Source organism: Odontesthes bonariensis, chromosome 9 (assembly GCF_027942865.1).
Source record: "Odontesthes bonariensis isolate fOdoBon6 chromosome 9, fOdoBon6.hap1, whole genome shotgun sequence".
NCBI lineage: Eukaryota > Metazoa > Chordata > Actinopteri > Atheriniformes > Atherinopsidae > Odontesthes > Odontesthes bonariensis.
The window spans coordinates 24,258,558-24,280,666 of NC_134514.1; the positions used below are offsets into that span (position 1 = coordinate 24,258,558).

General features: G+C 40.8%; 2 protein-coding genes across 2 annotated transcripts in view; both read right to left on the bottom strand.

Moving 5' to 3' along the window:
* Nucleotides 1-5,814, bottom strand: part of LOC142388701 (uncharacterized) — a 44,113-nt gene extending 38,299 nt beyond the window's left edge. Inside the window, exons 1-2 of the mRNA XM_075474247.1 lie at nucleotides 5,780-5,814; nucleotides 5,412-5,575 (exon numbers count right to left, since the gene is read on the bottom strand). Of these exons, the coding sequence (XP_075330362.1) occupies nucleotides 5,412-5,575; nucleotides 5,780-5,814 (199 nt within the window). The remainder of the gene's footprint in view (nucleotides 1-5,411; nucleotides 5,576-5,779) is intronic.
* Nucleotides 5,815-7,361: 1,547 nt separating this feature from the next.
* LOC142388702 (uncharacterized) lies at nucleotides 7,362-21,500 on the bottom strand. The gene is made up of 3 exons (XM_075474248.1): nucleotides 20,935-21,500; nucleotides 8,643-8,720; nucleotides 7,362-7,365 (listed from the first exon to the last, which is right to left on the bottom strand). Exons 1-3 carry the CDS (start codon nucleotides 21,498-21,500, stop codon nucleotides 7,362-7,364), a joined length of 648 nt encoding a protein of 215 aa, XP_075330363.1.
* Between the last annotated feature and the right edge of the window lie 609 nt (nucleotides 21,501-22,109).

Consider the following 22,109-nt stretch of genomic DNA (forward strand, 5'->3'; position numbering starts at 1 on the left):
TTCTGTTTCCATCACTTCTCTGTCCACCCTCTCTCTTTCTGCCCGATCTAAGTCCATTTGGCGAACTTCCTCCTCAGTATAAACGGGTTCATAAAGATACCCCCTTGGCTCTGAACGGAAGTCAATATGTTCCTCGTCGCTCTCGTAGTCAGACATCTTCCCGAGCAGTACACAAAGTGAATCGACTCTGCGCACAGCTCGCGGTCAGAATGACGTGCGCACTGATACACAATGAGAGACAGTAGGGCCCAAGTGATAACGAGGAGTGACTTTTGCCGGCTTCGGTTTTTGTGATGAAATAAATCACTCTTTAGCACACGTACTGTTTTGGGAAGAAAAACGCGCTAATTTCTTGACCCCAGCAAACAAGCCGGACTACTTTCGCCTTGACCAACACTGGACAAGAACTCGGCTCACAGGACACTGTCGGGGGTAAGTCAGTTTGAATGCACGACACTGGTTATGGTGATGCCATACAGATTCATGTCAAATATCCCGAACTATCCCTTTAACCAGAGAAGTAAAGCGCAGCTACTTGTGAAAAGGACAGAAAAAGGAGAAAAATCTAAGAAAGTCAGAGCACATACCGATTGGAAGTCCGGAGCCGAGTTGCTACACAAAGGAGACAAGTACGTCGGTAAGACGAGTCAGTTATCAAAATAAAGGCTTGTTAACGCTTACCGTCGTCCATGCTAATGCTAGCTCTGTGGGTAACAGGCTAACCACTTACCTGTCACCTGTAGAGCCGCTGCTAGCTCCGATATCGGCGTACTTTGAAATACAGAGAGCAACGGTGAGAAACTTGTCTTTTTAGCTGCTCTGAGGCTATTTTTCTGTTGTTTCTCGGTGTGCTAAAGAAAGTTGTGGTGATATAAAAGTCTATGAGAGTGAACTGAGGTTGTTGAGTCTTTTATTTTATGCCGATATATATAGACATATATTTAAGGGGAAGTTGTTTTGTTTTCCTAATGTCAATATAAAGGGAAAAAGAAAGCAATTTGATATGTCATGATGAATGTAAAAGAATATTTTATTCTGTAGTATTTCAACTAATTGAAGGAATTTATTTAATTTCAACTGTAAGTTTAAAGCTCAGAGGGTAATTTTTGGTGCAGTTTCTCTCGCATTAGTAGGCCGCTATTGTAGGAGTAATTAAGCACACTTCTTTGATACCTCTGAACAAACTCAATGTGTACTGTTATTGTATTTGCACATGGTTTATGATTTATATTTTGAATGATAATGGTTACCTTCCACAAGTGTTATTGAAACACTGTTCACATGAACAGTTAAACGTGAGTTCTTGAATGTTTAGTCCTCATATTTGATATACTTGAACATTGAATGTTGTACAACTAAAACTGAAGATTTGATAAGATTTATGTGAGGTTTGATGCAATATTCTGCATTTTAGACATTTAAACCTTAAACGATGCATCAGAGAGTAGAGTGTAATAAATATGACCTTGTTTGTAGGTCAGGTTTTTCTAGAGGACGGTGCAAATCCGGATCAGGACGAGATTCTGGTCGAGACCGGTGGCGAGCCAAGACTTGCGATGGAGATACACACGTACACACTCACATACATTCCCATGAACCTTTTAAAAAAAAACAGGTGCACCTGCAACGAATTCTTATTTTTTAAGGGCCCTTTAAGAGTTAAAGATGAAAATAGCTTAGTGGGTAGGCCTGTGAGAGCCCAAAGACGGTGCAGGCCCGTAGGCACAGGGTGTTCTACAAAGTCTAAAAAGATGCATGTGGCGGCATTACAAAAATGTATATATTGAATTTGTATTTTTCATCGAAAATGTATAGATTCTTTGAATACAATACTGCCTGAAACAGTTATCTACAATCTCCGTTTCTTACTTTGAAATCCTCTCAAAAACGCAGGAAATGCCTTTTCAGATGGTTGAATTTTCAAAATTTTTCAGGGGGGCATGCCCCTGGACCCCCCTACAACAAAGTCCCAAATATATACAAAAAGAACCCCCCCAAGCAAAATCCTGGCTACGGGCCTGGAGCTCATGAAAAATAACAGTAATCGACACAGCAGACTGCCTGACAGCATGCAGCTACCTTTACATTTACCTATAAACATATGCACGCTACACTCTGGAATTTTTATGAGCGTCTACATTGCTATATCACATTCTCAAGTTTGTGGGCACCACAACTATTTTTGGGTGTGTGCCAAGTTTATTATATAAAACTACACCAACTCGTGAACCACAGCAGCTTCTACGTCATGGAAGATTAACGTGGCAGAGACCTGAAGACCTGAAAAGCCTGTCTCAGTCTCAAGATTATTTTATCTTTAACTACCATACATACAGGAAATTACTGTTGATTGTGCCTGAAAATCAAACTTTTACTGTACATAGTTGTCTTTAATGCAAGGCTTTTTGATACCATGGCTCAACAATAATGACTTACATTTTAGTTTTGATACCAACACTATTCTAGTTTTTTCCCCAAAGCCCTGAATTAAACTTCCATTTATTCACACATTCGTAAATGCAATTTTATTTACAGACAAGACAAAACTGTCTCCCAGGGAAATAAATACCATATACAGCAGTCTTAACGCGGCTCAGAGTGCTGGCAGATGGCTGTGGTTCATGGATCGGTCAAACACACCCCAAACACACACACACACACACACACACACGCGCGCGCACACACACAGAGACACTTAGTCACTACATTACCCCTGATTTTGCTGACAACTTTCCACCCATTTTCTAGAATTTCATTGAAAAATCCCCACACTCTCAAACTTCTATTTCAGTTGCCTTTGCTGTCTGCTGATTTCTGCGGAGAATCCACTCAGATTATGTCATCATCTTCCTCTAATCTCATCGCCCAACTTTGCCTCGTTCTCAGTAAAATTCCACACCCATCGAGGTTGAAATCTCATCTCCTCCCTCCTCCACCAAACCATAAACTGCATGCATCCGCTCGTATTGGCCAACCTTTTTTGTTTCTCTCTGTCCTTTTTCCCTTCCCCTTCTCGCTCTTGCTGTTTGACGGACTGATCAGAGAACACCAACAGACAGGTAGCAGAGTTTAACAGTAGACTAACATCCATACCATGTCTGTTTGGAGACATATATGGGTGACATCGATCTTATTAGCATATTAGAACAACAGATTTCATTAATTTAATTGATAAAGTGTCACATTTCAACATTTGATGTCTTTTATTATTATTCATTAAAATATTGTTTTATGAGATTTACAAATCATTCCGTTTTCATTTACATGTCATACAACATCTCAACCTGTTTGGAATTGGGGCTGTAAGTTGATGTGAGTGTGTGTGTGTGTGTGTGTGTCCATTCCTCTGTGTGAGTTTCATTGCATCTGTCGGTTTCTGAGGCAGCTTTTTGTGGTCAAAAATACTTGCATGGCATCAATACAAACAGTATAGACTATTTCCTTTATCTTCTTTATCAAGCGCTCCCTTTTCCCCTCTTTCTCTCTCTCTCTCTCTCTCTCTTTCTTTCTTTCTCTCTGTGCCTCACACATGTATACACATGTGCGCGCAAAGAGACACACACACATTAACACTTGGCAGCTGTTCGGAGAGTACAGCAGAAAGAAAAAGACCCACCCATGAGGTGAGCTGAAGGTTAAATCTCCTTCAGGCATTTACTGTCAATGCTGAACACACACACACACACACACACACACACACACACACACACACACACACACACACACACAGCCTGCAGTCTTGTTCCTCTGGCTGACATCTATTAAAAAATTATAGCTGGAATTTCATTTGTTTACAGCCTTTACACACAAATGAACACACACACACACGCGTATGTGTTCCTTCCTGCCAACATTTTCTGTACATGAGTATGTGTATTAATTTCACATACACAAAGACACGCTTTGGTCCATCAGGGGTCCGTTTCACGTAGCAGGTTCAACATACTCTGAGTCTATTCCTGATCTCTGAGTTGATCTACTCTGAGACAGAAAACCCTGAGTTTTCGGTTCCAGAAACGCTGATTTGAGTGAGGTTAATCAACTCTGAGTAAGTTCACCTTGAGTTTTGCGTGTGCACCACAACTTTAAAAAGCCAGCATCAATGGAGCCCCGATTCGACGAGTCACCATGGCAACGGGGAAGAGGAGGGGCTACATTTTTCACCAACCTCGAATTGGAAATCTTAATGCGCTCATACGGCGAGTTTCAATACGTTTTCAGAAATAAGTACACCGCTGCGGCAGCAAAAGTGTAAGTTTAAATGTAGTCCTTTGCAATCACAATAATATTACAGGGGGAAACTGCTTGAATGGTAGCCCATTCATTTATTTCATTTAGGTGCAATCCCGCGGGGGAGAAGCGCACTTGGCAGCAGTTTAAGATGAAATATAAAAACATTGTTCAAACAGGTGAGACCTCGGCATGGAGGTACCTCATTTTGATCATGTTTTACACTGTAAAATAAATATTAAGTGGCTATTTGACTGTGCAGTTATTTTATCCCCAACATAATGCTGTTTTCACACACATAAACTATGTCTTCTCATCTATATCATGTTCTGTTAAATAATTAAGCCTATTTAAACTAACACAGTCTTCTACTCAGCCAACAGAAAGAAGGCAGATGCCCGTAAATCGGGTGGTGGCCCAGCACCGCCACCCCAAAGACACAAGTGTCTTTATAAAATATAATAGGCCTATATATATCTTTTTTAAGTCTATTCATACAAATATTTATTTGTCTTTTATGTCTTTTTTTCTGATGGTGCCGCTCAAAAAGATAATTGTCTGTAAATGCAAAAACATCTGTGTGCGGTCTGATAACCATCTCCCGACGAATATTTATTTCTCTGTGCAATAATGCTGCACATTCGTCCACGGGATCGTTGTCAAAAGGACATGTTCGTGAAAAAAGGATTCTCCTACTAATGGACTTCTAGAAGTAGAAGAACTCGCTCTGCTGACTGAATGAATGAGGAAATCAAGTGGCGTGTGTGGCTGAAAGAGGGCGGAGACAGAAAGAAACTCGAGGTTTCTTGAATAAAACCTGCTCCCGACCAGGTTAGGTTCAGAGAGTCTGTTACTATGGTAACTGACCGAGAGCTTAAGTTACCTCTCTTTGTGAAACGGAAAACTCAGAGTTTCCCTCATTTCAGGGTTAATCAACTCAGAATTTTCACTAAACCTTTGTGAAATGGACCTCAGTTGTGTAAGAGAATAAATAATATTTATTCCTGCTGAGAGCTTATTTTTCCCACTCTCTCTCTGCCTCTTTCATGTAATCGACAGCTCTGCAAAAAAACTACTCGCTGCTCTGCCATATGAATAATCCTTCTGGATCGACACCTATGTGCTGCTTTAATATGTGCAGCTTGAATTAGCACTTGTGTGTTACTATGTTAGTGTCTTACCTGAGAACACCTGTGCGCTGTGCTGCAGCATCTGAGATCTGAGGGTCTGCCAGGCCTCTGTGAGCCGGCGAAGGAGACCCCGTACGTCTGCAAGACTGCTGCTGGACAAACGGAGGAAGCTGCGAGTTGCTCGTAAGGCCTGCTGCTGCCGGACACACACACCTCTGAAACACACAAACAAAACAACTGCTTGAAAATAGTTTTTATACAAAAAAAAAAACAGGTCAGTCTTTGGTTTTTACTTTTCTTTTACAGGTACTTTGCCCCCACGTCTTCCAGTAGAGTTTATCAGTAAACTGGTCTGCATGTGTGTTGCAAAGATCTGTTTGTTGTGGGTCAACGGTTCTTGGTTAGATCAAGATTTTTACTTTTTCATCACACAGACCGGGTTCTTGATGACCATTGTCTGATTTGTGTGGTATTTTACCAACACAAGAATGGATATTACAATTCATTTAGTGGCATTTCACTACAAGTCAGCATGTGAGACTAAGCAGACATATTTCCTACCACGGTGCTTGTTTCTGTGTTTGCTCTCCATTTCTCATGCCTTGTTTTGGCAGATTAGGAGTGCCTGAAGCTGCAAACCATTTTCAACAGCCTCTATCCAAGCCACTATAATGCTTGATCCAATTGTCATTTTTCGAGCAAATGTCAACATAGTGGCCTAACTTGGTTATACTCGAGCTTGAAGTGAGCTTAACTCCTCAAAAACAACAAGTGTAGCTGAAAAAGTAACTAACAATGGGCCATAGAGAAGAAAGATAGTTTCATTGAATGTTGACTACCTGGCTGAGCCTGTTGATTTGCTGCTCATTTGAAGCGGCACTCTCCTCCCCCTCTGCTATCTGACTTGAACTATTAAAAAAATCTTGTTCGCTGTGAAAAATATTAACATCTGAGCTGCAACCTCGATGTATATCAAAATATATCAAGGCATATAAGATACTGTTGTATTTTAGAGTTGCCCGTAAAGACAGACCTGCTCACAGAACTCCAGTTAGCCTCGCCATGAAAGGTTAGATTAGAAAAGACTAGTGAGCTGTTCTCAGCAGTCTTCTTAAATACAGCTCTGTTTTTACTTTAGACAGATGATAAAGCAGGGTATGCTTTAGGTCAAGACAACCTTGTGATTGACATGTTGCCAGAAACTGATTTAGTTTGTCAATGGTAAAAAATAAATAAATACACAGAATGAGAAAGATTGACGTAAAAACTAACATTGAAAGAAATAGAAGGCAGTAATGGGCTGATGGTGTCCTTAAAAAATGATGTGTTCAATAGCACTCTCCTTTCCCCCACTCACCTTAATCTTTCTCCCTGTAAAATAAATATGTTCAGATGAAAAGCACTTAGAGTAACACGAAAGACCACTAACTCACACACGCATATGTGCACACACACAAACAGACGCTCAATCAAGTCACAATCCAATGGAAACCAAGGAAAACTAGAGCACTGGAAAAGAACATTCTGTTGTTTCAAGAATAATTTTGGGGGGAACGTGTGGGTGAGAGCAAACGCTGAACAGTTTCCTGTTTTTTTTTTTTCAAACACACATAGAGGAGGGTACACACACACACAACGAATGTGGAGGCCTGCACAGATTCACTAAAATATAAAAGTCTGTATACTTGTGCACCAACATCATGGCTGGGTTTTGAATTGAAAAAATGATTTGGCTGTGACCAGGATTGCCAAACCCTATTTTCCTATTCTGGGTTTGTGGCTCAAGGTGATCATAAATGAACGGAGTCTCAGACGAGAGGAGACGGGAGAAGAGGGCAAACTACAAGATGGTATGCAGGGCATCAGACCGTGTATGTGTGCGTGCAGAGTAGATGGGGAGCATGGGAACTGCTTGTCATGGGAGTCAGTTTTATAATGTCAGATGACATAAATCATAAGGATGACGGCACCAAATGGAGGCACACATATGAGCCAGATCTGTCATCTGCAATAAAGATAAGACTGTGAAAAATGGAGACACGGACAAAGAGACTGCGTTTGCTCTCCTGATGGTTTACTCTTTTTGAATCTTTTCAATGTCAGGAGCCTGATTAAAAAGCACTTTCCCCCTGACATCTCATCTCCTCTCTCCCATTCTCCTCACCTCTACCTCTCCTCTGCTCACCCCCTGTCATGAACTGCTCATGTCTTTTTCTCTCTATTTCCAAGAATTAACCCACGGGTCGGATGAATTAACTTCCTCTCCTCAGTTTTTCCATTCTACCTTTTATTGTCTTTCCTCTATCACCTCTCACAGTTGTTTACCGTCTGACCTCGCTTTCCTGTTCTGCATCTAGTCAAGAAGCGGACAGCCAAGCCGGGCGACACAGGACAAAACTATTTGTTTTACGTCTTCTGTGTGCTGATCAGAGAGGAAACACACAATTCAAACCATTTGTAGTTTATCTACAAAGGTTTTATGCAGAACGCATAAACGCAATCTGAGATAAACACAAAAATGTACTAAGACCGAGTACATAAATCAATATGACAATAAAGGCAGCTAGAAAATGTAAAACATTTAAATGTGCAATAATGAATGTAAAGAATCTGAGATAAATTTATATTTCTGCTTTAATATCCATCTGTATTAATTTAACTCTGTATAAATACTCATGTTTATTTACTTTTCTGTCAGGCAGCTAGGATAGCTCGTTCATTCAACAGATTGTGTCAGTTTGTTTACTCTCAGTGACTAATCGATCTGCCGAAAGTATACTTTACAGAGTTTGAGCAAAAATCTATACAGCATGACGGGTTTCTTTCAGGCCATTGTTCCCACTGAAAGTGAAAGTCGCCATTGGCGCTGTTAGTCTTCCCCACTTCCACCTACACTCACCGCCTCTTTGGCGGCGGCGTGAAAACAGGCCTTCCACGACATACTCTGAAAGACGGCCGCCTCATTTGCATAATGAAGTGGAAATGCATTTGGGCATGTGAAAACGGAGATAGAGAAATATAAAAAGAAATCGTGGACATAAATGGGTTTAGAGAAATAAATAGGGGGAGGAAGACATTTGTCTATAAATAAAAGATGATGTACAACATGGAGGACTGAAACTACTTCATCTATTTCTGCAGAATTTATTGGTACAATAATTAATTCAATAATTCGTATATATTGTTTTCATTTCAGATCATGGCAGTTTCAGTCCTCCCTAAAACATGCAATTTGAATTTTTATTTATTTTATTTCTCTCTCGTTTGCTGTTGTTTTCTTACCGGAGAATTTCAACATGCTGCTTTTCTTTAGCAAGTCCCTGCTGTGCATCCTCTTTCATGGCAGCTGCTATCACCAGCCTGTGGGGGAATAAGGAGAGAGAGGTAAACAAGAGCAAAGAGTTGGGAGCAATGTCTTCAATGTCTTCAAGCAATGAAAATGTTTACTCAAGGTAACACCACTGAACTTTCACAAAGATAAAATAGCTTATAGACTATTCGAATGTAATGATATGGAGGAAAAGATGACGGCCACAAAATAGATTGAGATTGTGATTGATATAAAGAGATGGGCTTCACTTCCTCGCTCACTGCAACTTGTTTCTTTTGCAATACATTGAACGTGACATGAAGAGGGTCAGAAAAGCTTGGGGCAAAGATCTAATTTGATGAATCAATTATTTTATAATTAATGTATATCAACGATAAAATAAAATTAATTTAATTTGAGGTGCAAACAGAGATGAGCGGAATTGAAAAGGAAGAAAACAAACAAATGTTACTATACCCACCGTCACAGTGTTAAGCGTCTGCATCATCACAGATTACAAAATAAGCAGTGGGCAAGTGTGGCAGAACATCAAGTCTCCTGCACCCAACTAGTCCAGCTGTTAGCGGTAATGCATCTATTATCTGCTTTTATGGCAGGCAATAATCTCCAGACACAGAGAAGTTAAAGGTTATGCTTCTGCCTACTCACAGACACGTCTAGTATGGGGATGAACCCTTTCTCTGCACTGCTTTTCAATATACACCTTCCAGACAGGAGCTATCAAATCTGAGATTGCTACACAGAAGTCAGACAAGACACAGTGTGAGACTGCATGACCTGGACACTTGGAAACCTGAAACAGCACATCCTGTTCTTTCATGCAACACCACAAATAAGCACTGGCAGCGAGACAGACAGAGGAAACCTAAACATAATAAGCAACGAGAGTTACGCAGAGATGATGACACAGATAGAGACTAACACCAGACAGATAATAATCATGATGTCTAATCAGGAAGGTGTAATTTGAATGACAGGTAATGATCTTGGTGGGGGATTTTCAGCTTATTAACAACACTTTAGAAAGACTTGACGTAAAGTCATTTAGGAGCGCTACGCCAGGAAAATCAAATCAAACAGCAAGACAAAGATCGTCTTCAGTTCCACACAAACACCACCTCTGTTTTATGGGAGGTATATTTTGCAATCTTATGAGATAAAATGAACCAGTCTTGGTGTAGAAACTGATGTGTTAATGACATGAAAAGGTTTGGCTTTTGGCAGAAAGCCAGCCAGCAAGCAAATGTTGTAACTTTCCTTTGGATAGAGTATACAAATAGGCCTGGAAACATCACACTCACCATCATCATCATCATCATCGTCATCATCGTCCCCACAAAATCAATATCATAAATTCACTGTTAACCTACAAGGGAAATATTTTTACAAAAAGTTGTAAAAGTTTTACAAAAAGATAAGTTGTGAATTCATATCAAAAAGCATTATTTGGTTATTTTGGTTCCCATGCTAAGTGTCTTTTAAGTCAGATAACACAGTTTCTTTTGTTTAGTTGTGCTCAATTCCTGCCTAAGCGAGAGTGAGTGGGTTTGTCTGAGGGGAAGCATTACATACACAGATTCAAGGAAATTTGAGAAAATGTTATAAAAGTAATGTTGGTCAAAAAGGCGTGGTTAAACCGCGCTGATGTGCCTATACAAACTACAACTGTGGTCAGCACACTCAGCAATGTTCCAGATATGCACCAGAAAAGCTACATGGCGACCCTCAGATACAAACAAACAAGCTCTTGTTTATTATGTTATGTTTATCTGAATAACAGGAAAATATCAAACAAAAAAAAAAAACGTGTGAAACAGGACAACCACATACTGTATATACAGAGCAGGCATGTAGGCCAACTCAAAAATGCCATTATTTCAGTCTTGCCGTATTTATGTTTAAACTCTCTGCTGCCAAATGCCAGATAGAGAACAGGCGATCCATATAGCAAAACAGATGGTCTCGTCCTGCTCGATAGGTTAAGTTAACAACATCAGTTCCACAGTCGGCTACATCAAGGACAAACAGAAAGTGAACAGAGAGACCTGTGCACATGGCAGTTAAGTATTTAGCTGTTCTCTTTACCACCCCGCTGATGGTAAAGAGGACAGTGACATCATAAATATTGAGACAATTGAAGCTTAAAGGGCCATTTGCTAATGATCCAGAGCTTACAGTTGCTATTTATGACCACTGGGTTCATGTCAGGCCATGTTGTCACCTAACTGAAGGTTTATTCTTAGGTTATGTAACGACATTTAAACCAGCTTTATAGAGAGGCTGAAAGCCTTCCAGCTTGTGATACACTATGTTGGTCAATGAGGATCCTTACACAGATAAATGTATCTCTCAGTTTATGTTGTAAGCTGGTAATGCTGTTGCTTTAATCCCGGCTGTTAACGTATGTATCAGAGATTCAACAAGTTTCATTTCTGTGTGAAAAAGTGAAAAACTTCAGTTTACAATTTAAGATTGTGTTCTTCTACTCCTCGAGCTTTTTACTGATCTATTCTGCAATGATATATGTGTTAATTCATGAAACATATTTACTTTCTATGTTTAATGTACTCTCTTGCTGCATGTACAGAAGGCAGTTGTGAGCACTGTGGGGTGAGTAAAGCTTGAGTAAGTATGCGTGCTTCTAGTAATCCTGAGTGTGTATGTGTGAATGATAGGCCATGCTAGAGAGTGATTGCGTGTTAAAAAGAAAATAAGTATGCGTGTCATTTCAGCTTCCCTGTGTGTGAGACCGTGCGAGTGAGCTTTTTCCATGATTATTTTAGCCCGTCTGTTTGTGGGCTTGCCACTTTCTGACCAATCCTGTGATCCCGTGTGTGTGAAATGTGTGTCTCCGTGCGTGCGTGCCTTTGCTTTTCGGGTGATGCCAGACCAGGCTCCCACTGTTCACCCATCTGTCCCCACCAGTCCCAAAGCGAGATCAGAAAGAACACTGCCTCAAGAGGGGTTTTTGTGCGTTTGCGGGAAAAATGCACACATCGTTCTCGCGTGAAGGGAGAGTTTTGTGTGTGTGTTTTGTAAGACAAATTTTGTGTGTGCCTTGCGTGTGTGAACTCAGGCTCCAGTTCCCAGGGCAGTGGCTGTCAGTGGAATAACTAGGTAGTGCCAGTGCCTGTGAGTGCATGTCAGATTAGAGTACTCCCTACCAGCAGCCCAAATCAACTGCCTCATCGGGACACGTCATAAACACTCTTACACACACATGCGCACACGAAGGACACGCTACACAAGAACAGTGAGGCACTCACATCAACAACACTAATCTCTGCCTGAGTGTTATCGTGACCTACCAAGTCAAATGGTTTTTGTTTTTCAAGTGTGTGTGTGTGTGTGTCAGAGGGTTTAGAAGTTTTACGCTTGAACAGATATTCAGAGGTTTGGGCTGAAGGTTGAAATAACAAAGCCAAATTTGAAAATCCTCCAGTAAGCTTATTTTTAGCCACTGACTGCACAAAATGTTCTGTGTCATTATGTCGGTTTATTCTAATTTTAGAGGCTAATGCTGCGTTAAATATATCCAAGTCCTCTCTTTGCTTCACTATGCTATTGTGAGGTAATGTGTGATTTCTCTCATTTATTTTTTTATATGTTATGTTGATATTTCAATAACCAATAAATCAATAACAGTAGTTGCCATACTCTGTTTAGCCACAAGAGACAAACAGATAAAAGCTCTTAGGTTCAAATGGAGCTGCTGCTGGCCTTTTTAACTGTGGTCGTACTGAATGTGACACACAGGCAGGGCCGCCGATAGGGGGGACAAACGGGTATTTTGTCCCGGGCCCAGGAATGGTGGGGGGCCCAAAAAAAAAAAAAAAAAGGAATATGTGCATTAGTCCGCAAATATGTCCAAATGTTTCAGGCACGCACGCCAATCAGGCTGAATTGATTTGAGATCATTCAGAGAATTTTGTCCCGGGCCCAGCCAAACCTGTCAGCGGCCCTGCAGACAGGAACAGAGTGTGGACTTATGGGTGCATGTCAGCGTAAATGAGGCTGCATATCTACGTGCGCGCTTACGCTGGTATTTTCTGTCATCGCCAGAAGTGACATTAAAGCTTTCCCAGATCAAAGTGTCATCTGTTCACCCACTGGGTCTGCGCATGTGTGTGGGTTAAAAGACCGTTTTGATCAACAGCATGGAAGGAAATTTCACTTTGACCAAATAGGAGCGCAAACACAATGAAATTCATCCACACGTACAGAGAGAGACAGGCGTGAGAGAGAGCGTACAGACGCACACACAAGTGCGGGTGCACCGTTCAAATCTTTCTGAATGCACATTTTGAGCTCTTCAATCGCTGCTTAAATGCCCCAATGAAAACTTGAATCACTTCAATTAGATCTGCCAGTTCTGAACGAGTTAAACTTAATCCTTTGCTTGAAATGTTGTGCGTATGCGTGTGCATGGTGGGTGTCAGGGTCAGGGCGCACGTAGTGTGACACCTGTCTATAAATATTTTGTTTTCAGGTTATCTGGTAACCCTGTCAGAGATGCCATAGCAATGATTGTGATCAACAAAACAACAAAAAACACCCACGCACACACACACACAGAAGTACAAATTACACACAGACAGTAACATTATATTAAAGCTAGCTGAATTATCTCAGAGGATCAGAAAATGCATTTGTCTTGCAGCCTGTTGCTTGAAACACACTTCTCTGTGTTTCATTTGTATGTATGGGTTGCTATGGTACTGCTTCATGTCCTTATTGCCAATTACCAAATAGATTTTTTTCATATTGCGCGCGCGCGTGTGTGCGTTTGTGTTTCAGAGTGTTCACAGCGATAGTCTTGTTTTTGTTTGTCTTGTTGTCATGTGCCTCACCATACATTTGAGCCATTAGAGCTGAACAGAGATTCTCTACCACCTTCAGAACTACCCCTTCAGTGCAACTAAAATACAACACACACACTCATCAGACTTTGTGTGAGCGTGTGTTCCTGTGTGAGAGTGTTTCTATTTGATGTGGTAATATGAACTGAAAGTTGAAGCCATCCTAATACCTCACAAGCTGACTGTGAAGGCTCTTCACAGGCAAACATGAGATATTACCTAACACACACACACACACACAAACAGAAAGGGAGTAAGAGTTTAGTGATTTGTGTGCTGTTTGTGTGGTTGCCAGTGGAAACCAGAAATTGAAACATAACCACATGAGTACATCATTTCCCTCAAAGTACTTCCTAGTTACAAATGAATGCCTCTCTGTTTGTCATCCATCATGTTTCTCTCCTCCACTCCAGCTATCCCACCAGTGAGTTGTCTTATCACTGTTACAATCCAGCCCCAGGTGAGTTGGTGTGCGTGCGTGCGTGTGATCTCACACACATTTATGATTGGTTCTTAAAAACCGCCAGCTCTGATTTTTGTTACTGTGCACTAGGGTGATTATCCTGTTCACCACTGCAGGTGTATTAAACAAGTGTTTGCATGAGTGTGCACAGAGAGACAGGCTTACACAAAAGCAAATACCCAACACATACACACATGGAGTCAGGTACAGGCATAAACAGACTCACATCAAGACGCATTGTTCCAGTTCAAGAACGAGACCAGCCAGCGGGGTTGAGCAAGCGGAGCGTATTAAATTCCCAGACGCTTCTCTCAACGCCATAAGCATGCGCACAAGTTATATGATATGTTTCAACCTGTTGTCAGTTAGAGGAGCTGTGTCTGCCCATATCGTCAGTTTTTCATTCAAAGGGGGAAGCTTTTACCCCCTTGATCTTTCCCAGACCCCTCACGCCTGTTTTCTTTAGCTTTTAGGTGCTGCTAAACCTTTAACTCCTGCTTCTTGTTCTGTTACTGTCTTCAAGCTGACCTTATGACAAGAGTTCCTGTTTTTTCTAGTTTAAACTGTAGATATATATGTATATATATGTATATACTGTATGTATATAAATGTGCATACCTACCACATGTAGGGATAGTGCTGTATAAATACGTTTGCTTTTGCTGACCCACTTGCTGCAAATGGCCAGTGAGCTCAAATGCTGAACTATTAAGTTGATGAGCTTTAAATATTGATATGACACCCATTAAAAGTTTCTCCTTAATTCTAATTCATGCGATCAGCTCAATCACTTCCCACTCCACTCATGGACTCAGATTCTCGTGAGAACCAAAGTTTTCAAAGAGTGCTAAAATCAGCTTGTTTGAGAATCTCGTAAATCACTGGCAGTCAAACACAATTGAGGGTGTTCTTTGGGTATTTGGAAGCTTTTTTGCCATCATAAAACTCAACACTAAATATGTGTGTCTTACACCCTGAACAAATAGTTTTCATGATCTGTGTCGCTTTGGTATTTTCGTTTGTTTTTCCATGTTGGGTATTTCTATTCTTTTTCTTGTTAGGGTTTTGTTCACTTCCTCACTTGTTTCCTCGGTCTCTCTTCAGTCCGCTCATCAGCTCCACTCCCTTCGCCTGTGTTATTTCCCTCAGCTGTCTTCACCCACCAATCACCCATGTCCATATTTAAACTCCTGGTTTCATTCACTCTCTGAGAGATCCTCACCGTTACATCTCTTGTGCTGTTCCTAGTGCCTTGTTGGTATTCTAGTCAGTCTAATCCGATCAAGTTTACTCAGCGTTTTGATTTTCTTTTCCGTCTTTTAGTTTAGTTTGATGTGATTTAAAATACATAGTTTCTTTTAATTTTGCCTCCTGGCTCTTGGCCCGTGTCTGCACCTGGGGGCAGCCGTGGCTCAGTGGTTAGAGTCGGTCATCCAATAACTGGAAAGTTGGCGGATTGATTCCAACTCTCGCCAATCAAGAAAGATTGGTGAAACTGACAGCTGGAGGGGTGTCAGTCCACCTCCTTGTCACCCCTATGCTGCTCACCACTCCAGGTTGGCATCTGTTTCTATGAGTGACCCTATGCATATGTGTGTCAACAGGTGCCAACCTGGATGGGTTAAAAGCAGAGGACACATTTCGTGTGTATGCATGACAATAAATCTGATCTTAATCTTAATCTGGGTCCTCCTTCCTCGTCAACTCACATTTGCTAGTTCCGTTCCATTATTTTGCCAGTTATTGTTACGTTATGCTATGTCATGTTGTGCTATTGTGTCATGTTTACATCGTGTCTATCTTAGTTTAATTTATGTTGTGTTACATTAAGTCATCATATGTTATATGACATTATGTTATGTCACAGTCTGTGTTCGTATTTGCAAACTACAGGTGCATTTCCAATGTCTACTGGACTGTTCAAGTTCTATAAAAATCCCAGAGTACCTCGCAGCACCTCCTACCATAGCCACTGATGTCAGCAGTTCAAACTTTTAGGGATTAGAAAAGTTGTGCCGCTGTGCCAGCGTCGGCACTGGTATCATTATTTTTTTTTTTCATTCAAATGAATGGAACCAATTATAGATAAAGCATTGGAACAGGAAAAGCGTCAGTGGAACATTTGTCCTTGTGAGACATCTTGGCACCCAGTTAATAATTGTGAGCATTTCGGAAAAAGATATTCAGCTTCAGGTCATACAATCCGAGCATTTTTCCTGCCCCTCTCTTTCCATCCCCCTTCCTTTCCCTTTGGCAGATTGAAATATCTCCAGCTCGTCTGTGTTTGAATTTGTCTGGTAGGTGACATTTCAAAATCAGGTTTAAATGCACTCTGAACATTACTGTCTTTCTTGCCTTGCTGTCATCTGTCATACACTTGTTACAGAGATACACACTCAAACACTCATGTCATGCACACAGACGCTGTCTGACAGGTGACATTTTTAGTTAGGTCTAGTTTGTTGGGAGGGTGTGCCTTTTATAGAGCTGCCAGTCGGGTTCTTCTGGTGCGCACACACACACACACACGCACACGGTTCGGTCACCTTTCTACGAGAATAACAATAACGTTAGTGGCCCTCAACCACCAAATATTTCACATCACAACAACAACAGGAGTCACACTTTTACTGTGTAGCCAAACCATTACCAAAACTCCCACATACATGCCATCTTTTTTCCTTTTCCTTTTCCATCTCCCTCTTTTGTCTTTTAAACTGTTAAATAGCACCAGTGTGAGGGACGGTGTACAATCACAGCAAAGTACTGGCAATCTGCTGATGTAACTGCATAGAGGTCAAAGCAAATGAAAGAAAGAATCCATTGTTATGAGTCCACGCTGGCCTCTCACGCATCACTGTGTCACGCCTCATTATCTCCGCCAGAACTTTGACCTTCTGAATCACGCTTGGCCTTAAGGCTCCAAAGCTCGACTATATGCAATGTTGGTTTGTGCTTTTCCTTGCGTGTGCTTTTGACACACAAAGCATTTCAGAGAAAGATAATCTGCTTGAATATGGCCAGATACAGTCACCCTATTGGTTCACCAGTTAACTGTATACATAACAACATACTGACAGCATTAAAACCAGTTCAGCATATGAGCACACAAACTGTGGCTTATACGCTACAAATGTCAAAGCGAAATATCTATAATCAACGAAAGCAAACTGGATGTTTAAGTCTCATTGGCGTTTCTTATTGGCCTTCTTGTTGCTAATAATATAGAAATAATCAAACAAATAAATAGATTAAAAAGTTTCTACATGGTTTCTACCAGCTTTTAATCCTCGTATTCATCAACCATCCCACAGCCTTTACAAAAGTAACTTTTTGCTTCCTAGCCAGGAAGTCAGCCGACTATTAGGTGAGCTGTGAATCCAAAGAGAAGTTGATTTGTATGGATAACTATGTAAAAAAATGACCCTGCTTACGAAATTGATCTGTAACTTCGGTAAATAATACACTCATGAGTTTATGATTTCAATCAGCATGGTGTTTCTTTTGTAAAGTGTGGCCCCATTTAGATAAATACAGACAACTAAACAAGGTGAGCTTTAAACTGGGACCATGTTGTGACTGACGAGTTACTTCCCAATGGGAGTGTGAATAGTAGGGAGTACAGCAGATCCGCACAGTTAAAAGATTACAGCTAAAAAACAGACACAGCAACAAGCTAAAAGGTAAACTGGATTCCAGAAAGCAATGTGTAATGTCACAGCGGTTGTCTTATTCAGTCTATGGCTGCACAACAGTAATTCTTAGTTATCCACAGAATGCATTTTAGGATCATTAATGTTTAAGAGGTACATGGAATACATTTTAGTACAAGTTTTTCTTGTCTTGACCATCCAAGGCAGTTTATACCTCAAACCAAAGTCATTCAAAACATTCATTCTCATCCAAACTTTTTAATGTGTTTAATTGGTTTATCCACAGAAACACAATACAGGAAGCTAACGGCGCTGCTGTTCAGCCATAACAAGCAGCCGCCGTGATCATAATCATCCCAAATGAGTACGGCCTGTGTCTGTCTGCCGATGTAATGTCGTCATTTGAAAGCTAAATGTAATTTTTTTTGGTTCAGGAACACCTAAACTGTTCCCCCTGTTGTCTAACAACAATGGAAATATTATCTGCTGTTATCTGTTGTCGGTGTACACTGGGAACTATTGTGTCAGCTGCAGGTGTGAGCCCGGTGTGTCGTTCACAAGGCCTTTAAAACCGTGTCACTGTTTTGTGTTTCAACAGGAGAGTCTTTTGATGTCACGGCCATTCATAGCATTCTCATGAATCATGGCGTGCAAACACTTCCCACATTTTCCCCAGTAACTAAACTTAGCCTTTGATGGCTGTTTACCAACCCTTTAAGACTTGAGTAAGGGACACAAAAGGAGTCTTTGACGCCCGTTCGCAGCTACACACATTGCACACAAACACAGACTTTCCCTACGTAGATCAAACGTAATCAAATTCATTCGTAAAGCATCATTAAAACAACCAAAGTTGAGCAAAGGTTTAAAAAATAGTGTTAATTGCAGTACGAGGCCAAGAGGAACAAATGTCTTCAGGTGTGTTTTAAAACTCCCAAAGGTGTAAACTTCTTTTAAGAATCAGGGGATACTTTGGTTAAAAAAAAAATTCAAATGCAACAGTATGCATGCCATTATCTTCCTAATTCAGCTGTACATAGACAGACACACACACACACACACACACACACACACACACACACACAGGCAATTAAGACTGATCCTGTATTATATTGGCCCACCTCTACCTTTGATCACAGCATGCATTAGTGTCATTTTTCAACATGATCTCGAATCGGTAAAAGGAAAGTTAGGACCTTTGCATAAAGTCCAATCCGGCACATCCTAAAGATTCTCAATGGGGTTAAGGCCTGGACTGTGTGGTAGCCAGTTCATGTGTGAAAATGATGTCTCATGCTCCCATGACCACTCTTTCACAATTTGAGCCTGATGAATCCCGGCATTGTCATCTTAGAGTATGCCCGTGCCATCAGGGAGGAAAAAAAATGTTTTGATGGATAAACCTGTTCATTCAGTATATTCAGGTAGTCAGATTACCAAATTCTTTGGGCGCTTAGCTTAGACCTGACCAGCTGAAGCAACTCCAGACCATAACACTGACCTAACGGGTTTGTATGGTAGGTGCAGCGCTTCATCCACGCCTCTTCTCACCATCTCTCTGAAACAGGGTAGATCTGGAATCATTAGAGCACACAACATTTTTCATGACCGGTCTTGATGTTCCCTCACAAATTGAAGCTTTTTTTTGTAGCATCAATGATAAGTGGTTCTCCTAAGGCTAAACAGCTGTCTGGTCCCATTACCCTGAATTCTCCTCGCACTGTGCATGTGGAAACGCTTGAACTTTCACTCATCAAACACGGCCGCGATCACAGACATTCGATTTGATTTCTCAAATATTTAAATTACTATCATTATCGTGAGTGGTCATTCAGTATTTTCTTCCAGCCACGTTTCTTCCCTCGAAGATGATGGTTCTACTATCATTCCAGATTTTAAGAACGCCTCGGGAAGTTCTTAACCCAAAATTAGCAGTTTCAGCAATCTCCTTAGTTGTTTTGTTTGCTTGATGCAGACCAATAATTGGATCCTTCTGAGAAAGAGCACCATCTTTTCCACCACCACAGGAAGTGTCTTGTGACATGCCTGTTTATGGAGTGAGAAGCTGCTCACTGCATCAGTTAGGGTTAGGGTTAGGGTAAACAACTTGTTGCCAGCTGAAACATTGCAGTCATGCAGTCATTTTCTAGTATTTTTGGAGACTCTGACCTGTTAGGTGTGTGTGTACATGAATGCGGCCAGCTGTGATGTTAAAAAAGAAGAAAAAGTCATTCTTCAGTTTAGTAAACAAATCCACTTGTTTAGCGCCAATCCACGCTATTAAATATCAAATGAGCAGTCCACCAGTTATTTGCTCACAAAAACCAGTTCTGCTAACTCTAAGTATGCCTGTCTCAGCTATGAGCACAGCACATCAAATGCAATTATGAGCCCATTATTGGACAACAAAAGATTATTTTTCATTTTTCAGTGTTGCCACGACAATAGGAAAATCTGTTTCTGCAGACCGTTAGCGTTTGGAACAGAACTAAAACCAGAGGCATTACAAAAATGGTAGAACGAACAGTCAGTGTTGTATTTTGAGATGAAACTTGAAAGACACATCGCAGGAAACATAGAGGCTTAATTGAATAATAGCAAATCCCCTCAGTAAAAACTAGGCCATTGATAAGGTGAATTTTTCAGTTCCCTTGTGCTTACTAGCTGCAGTTACTGCCTCTTCTTTAGGTACAAATCTAACAACCCAGCATGTTCATTCTTGCAAAGTTATGAAACAAATTTTTTTTTGGTCCATCAAACACCTCCACACATCCTGATTCTAAAACAGATTCAGCCCCCACATTACTCATCTATGGAAACTGATCCAATGTAAAAATGCAGCAATTTGCAATAGTGTTATAATGACTGAGGTAAACAAAGTAAAAATGTACAATTTACTGATAAAATGAGAGGGAGGTTTGCTGCACAATGTGTTCACCAGTACACTATTTAATCCCACACAAAGCCAGGCAGTGTAATAAGCCTCAATATGTTTGGCTTTTTTTTCTGCACAAATTTAGCCGATAAGTAACTCTAAAACTATTGTCAGAGAGAAACAAGGTATCAAACAAGACTACATTAGAGAGTAGAATGATGGCAAAGTACTTCAAAGATCCACTTAAATGTGCCAGTATGTTGTTTTTTTCTGAGTTTGTTTTCGTGTTTTGGTGTTAACAGCATGACTCACAGGATAATTGCCCACATGAAACCTGGCATTAACGACCATTTGACAGCACGGAGAGGAAGTAGAAACGCCTACAAACCTCACCTCTCTTCCAGTTGTTGAAGATTTTTTCTCAGTTCCTCTAAATTTTTATTGGCCTTTTGAAGTGAGTCACTCAGAACTTTCTCTCTCTCCTCTGCATCCCTTTCCAGCTCTTCTCTTTGCTTTCTCAGTTTCTCCACAGCCATGTCTCCCAGCTCTCCTCTAAGTTGTCTCTCTTTCTCTTCAGAGATTTTCCGATATTCCTCCTCCACCTCTCTCCGCTGACTTTCATATTTTGATTCAAATTCCACTCTCAGAGCTCTCACAGTGTCACGGTTCCCTTCTTCCAGTTGCTCTCTGGTGTGTTTTTCCCTGGTTTCTGCTTCGCTGTGCACCCGCAGGTGAAGTGCCCTCTCCCACTCTAGCCTTTCCAGCTCCAGTGCCTCGCGGTGGGCCTTCTCTCTCCGGGTGGTCTCCCTCAGTTCCTGGAGCTCGGCGTCTAACTGAGCAAGCTGAGTTTGGAGCTGATGGAACTCATGGAAGATGAGGTAGCTTACGCCACAGTAACGACACACAGTCTCACTGCGCTCCATCTGAGAGGAAAAGACACAAAGTTTGTTGGATATCATGATTAGATTCATTATAATCCATGATAATAACATAAGAAGAGCTATTTACAAAAGTTTTCCAAGAGCCTTTAAATACTGTATGTGGATTGATCATTTTGGGAAGGGATTTGTTATAATTATAATTTGTAATTTTATAATCTAAATAGTAAAGAACCTGCCCAATCAGTCCATTTGTATAAATATTGAAAGAACTGTGCTTCTCCAAATGTATGACAGGCTGCTATTAGAGCCTGAGGATTCAAACCTTTATCACAGACTGTTGGATCATGCAATACAAGACAATTTTAATAACACTTAAAAGTAGTGTTGACTTAAAGTAGCAACAAAAGCATACATGTAGCAAATCTGATGATTCTGTAAAACAACGACTCAGTGCCACCGAACATTCCCTTATGCCATGGCAGTTAGTTTCTGTTCTCAATACCAGGAGCCTGAGACAAGTACACTTATAGGTACCTCAGTTTCCTAAGCATGTTTAATAATATCATTCCATATTCTTTTATCTGAGAATGGAAATGAGGGAAAGCTTTTAGTACTGTGTTGTTTATCTATTGAAAAATTCAGAATGACAACTACAGATCCTGTTATCCATCAAAATCTATTTCTGCG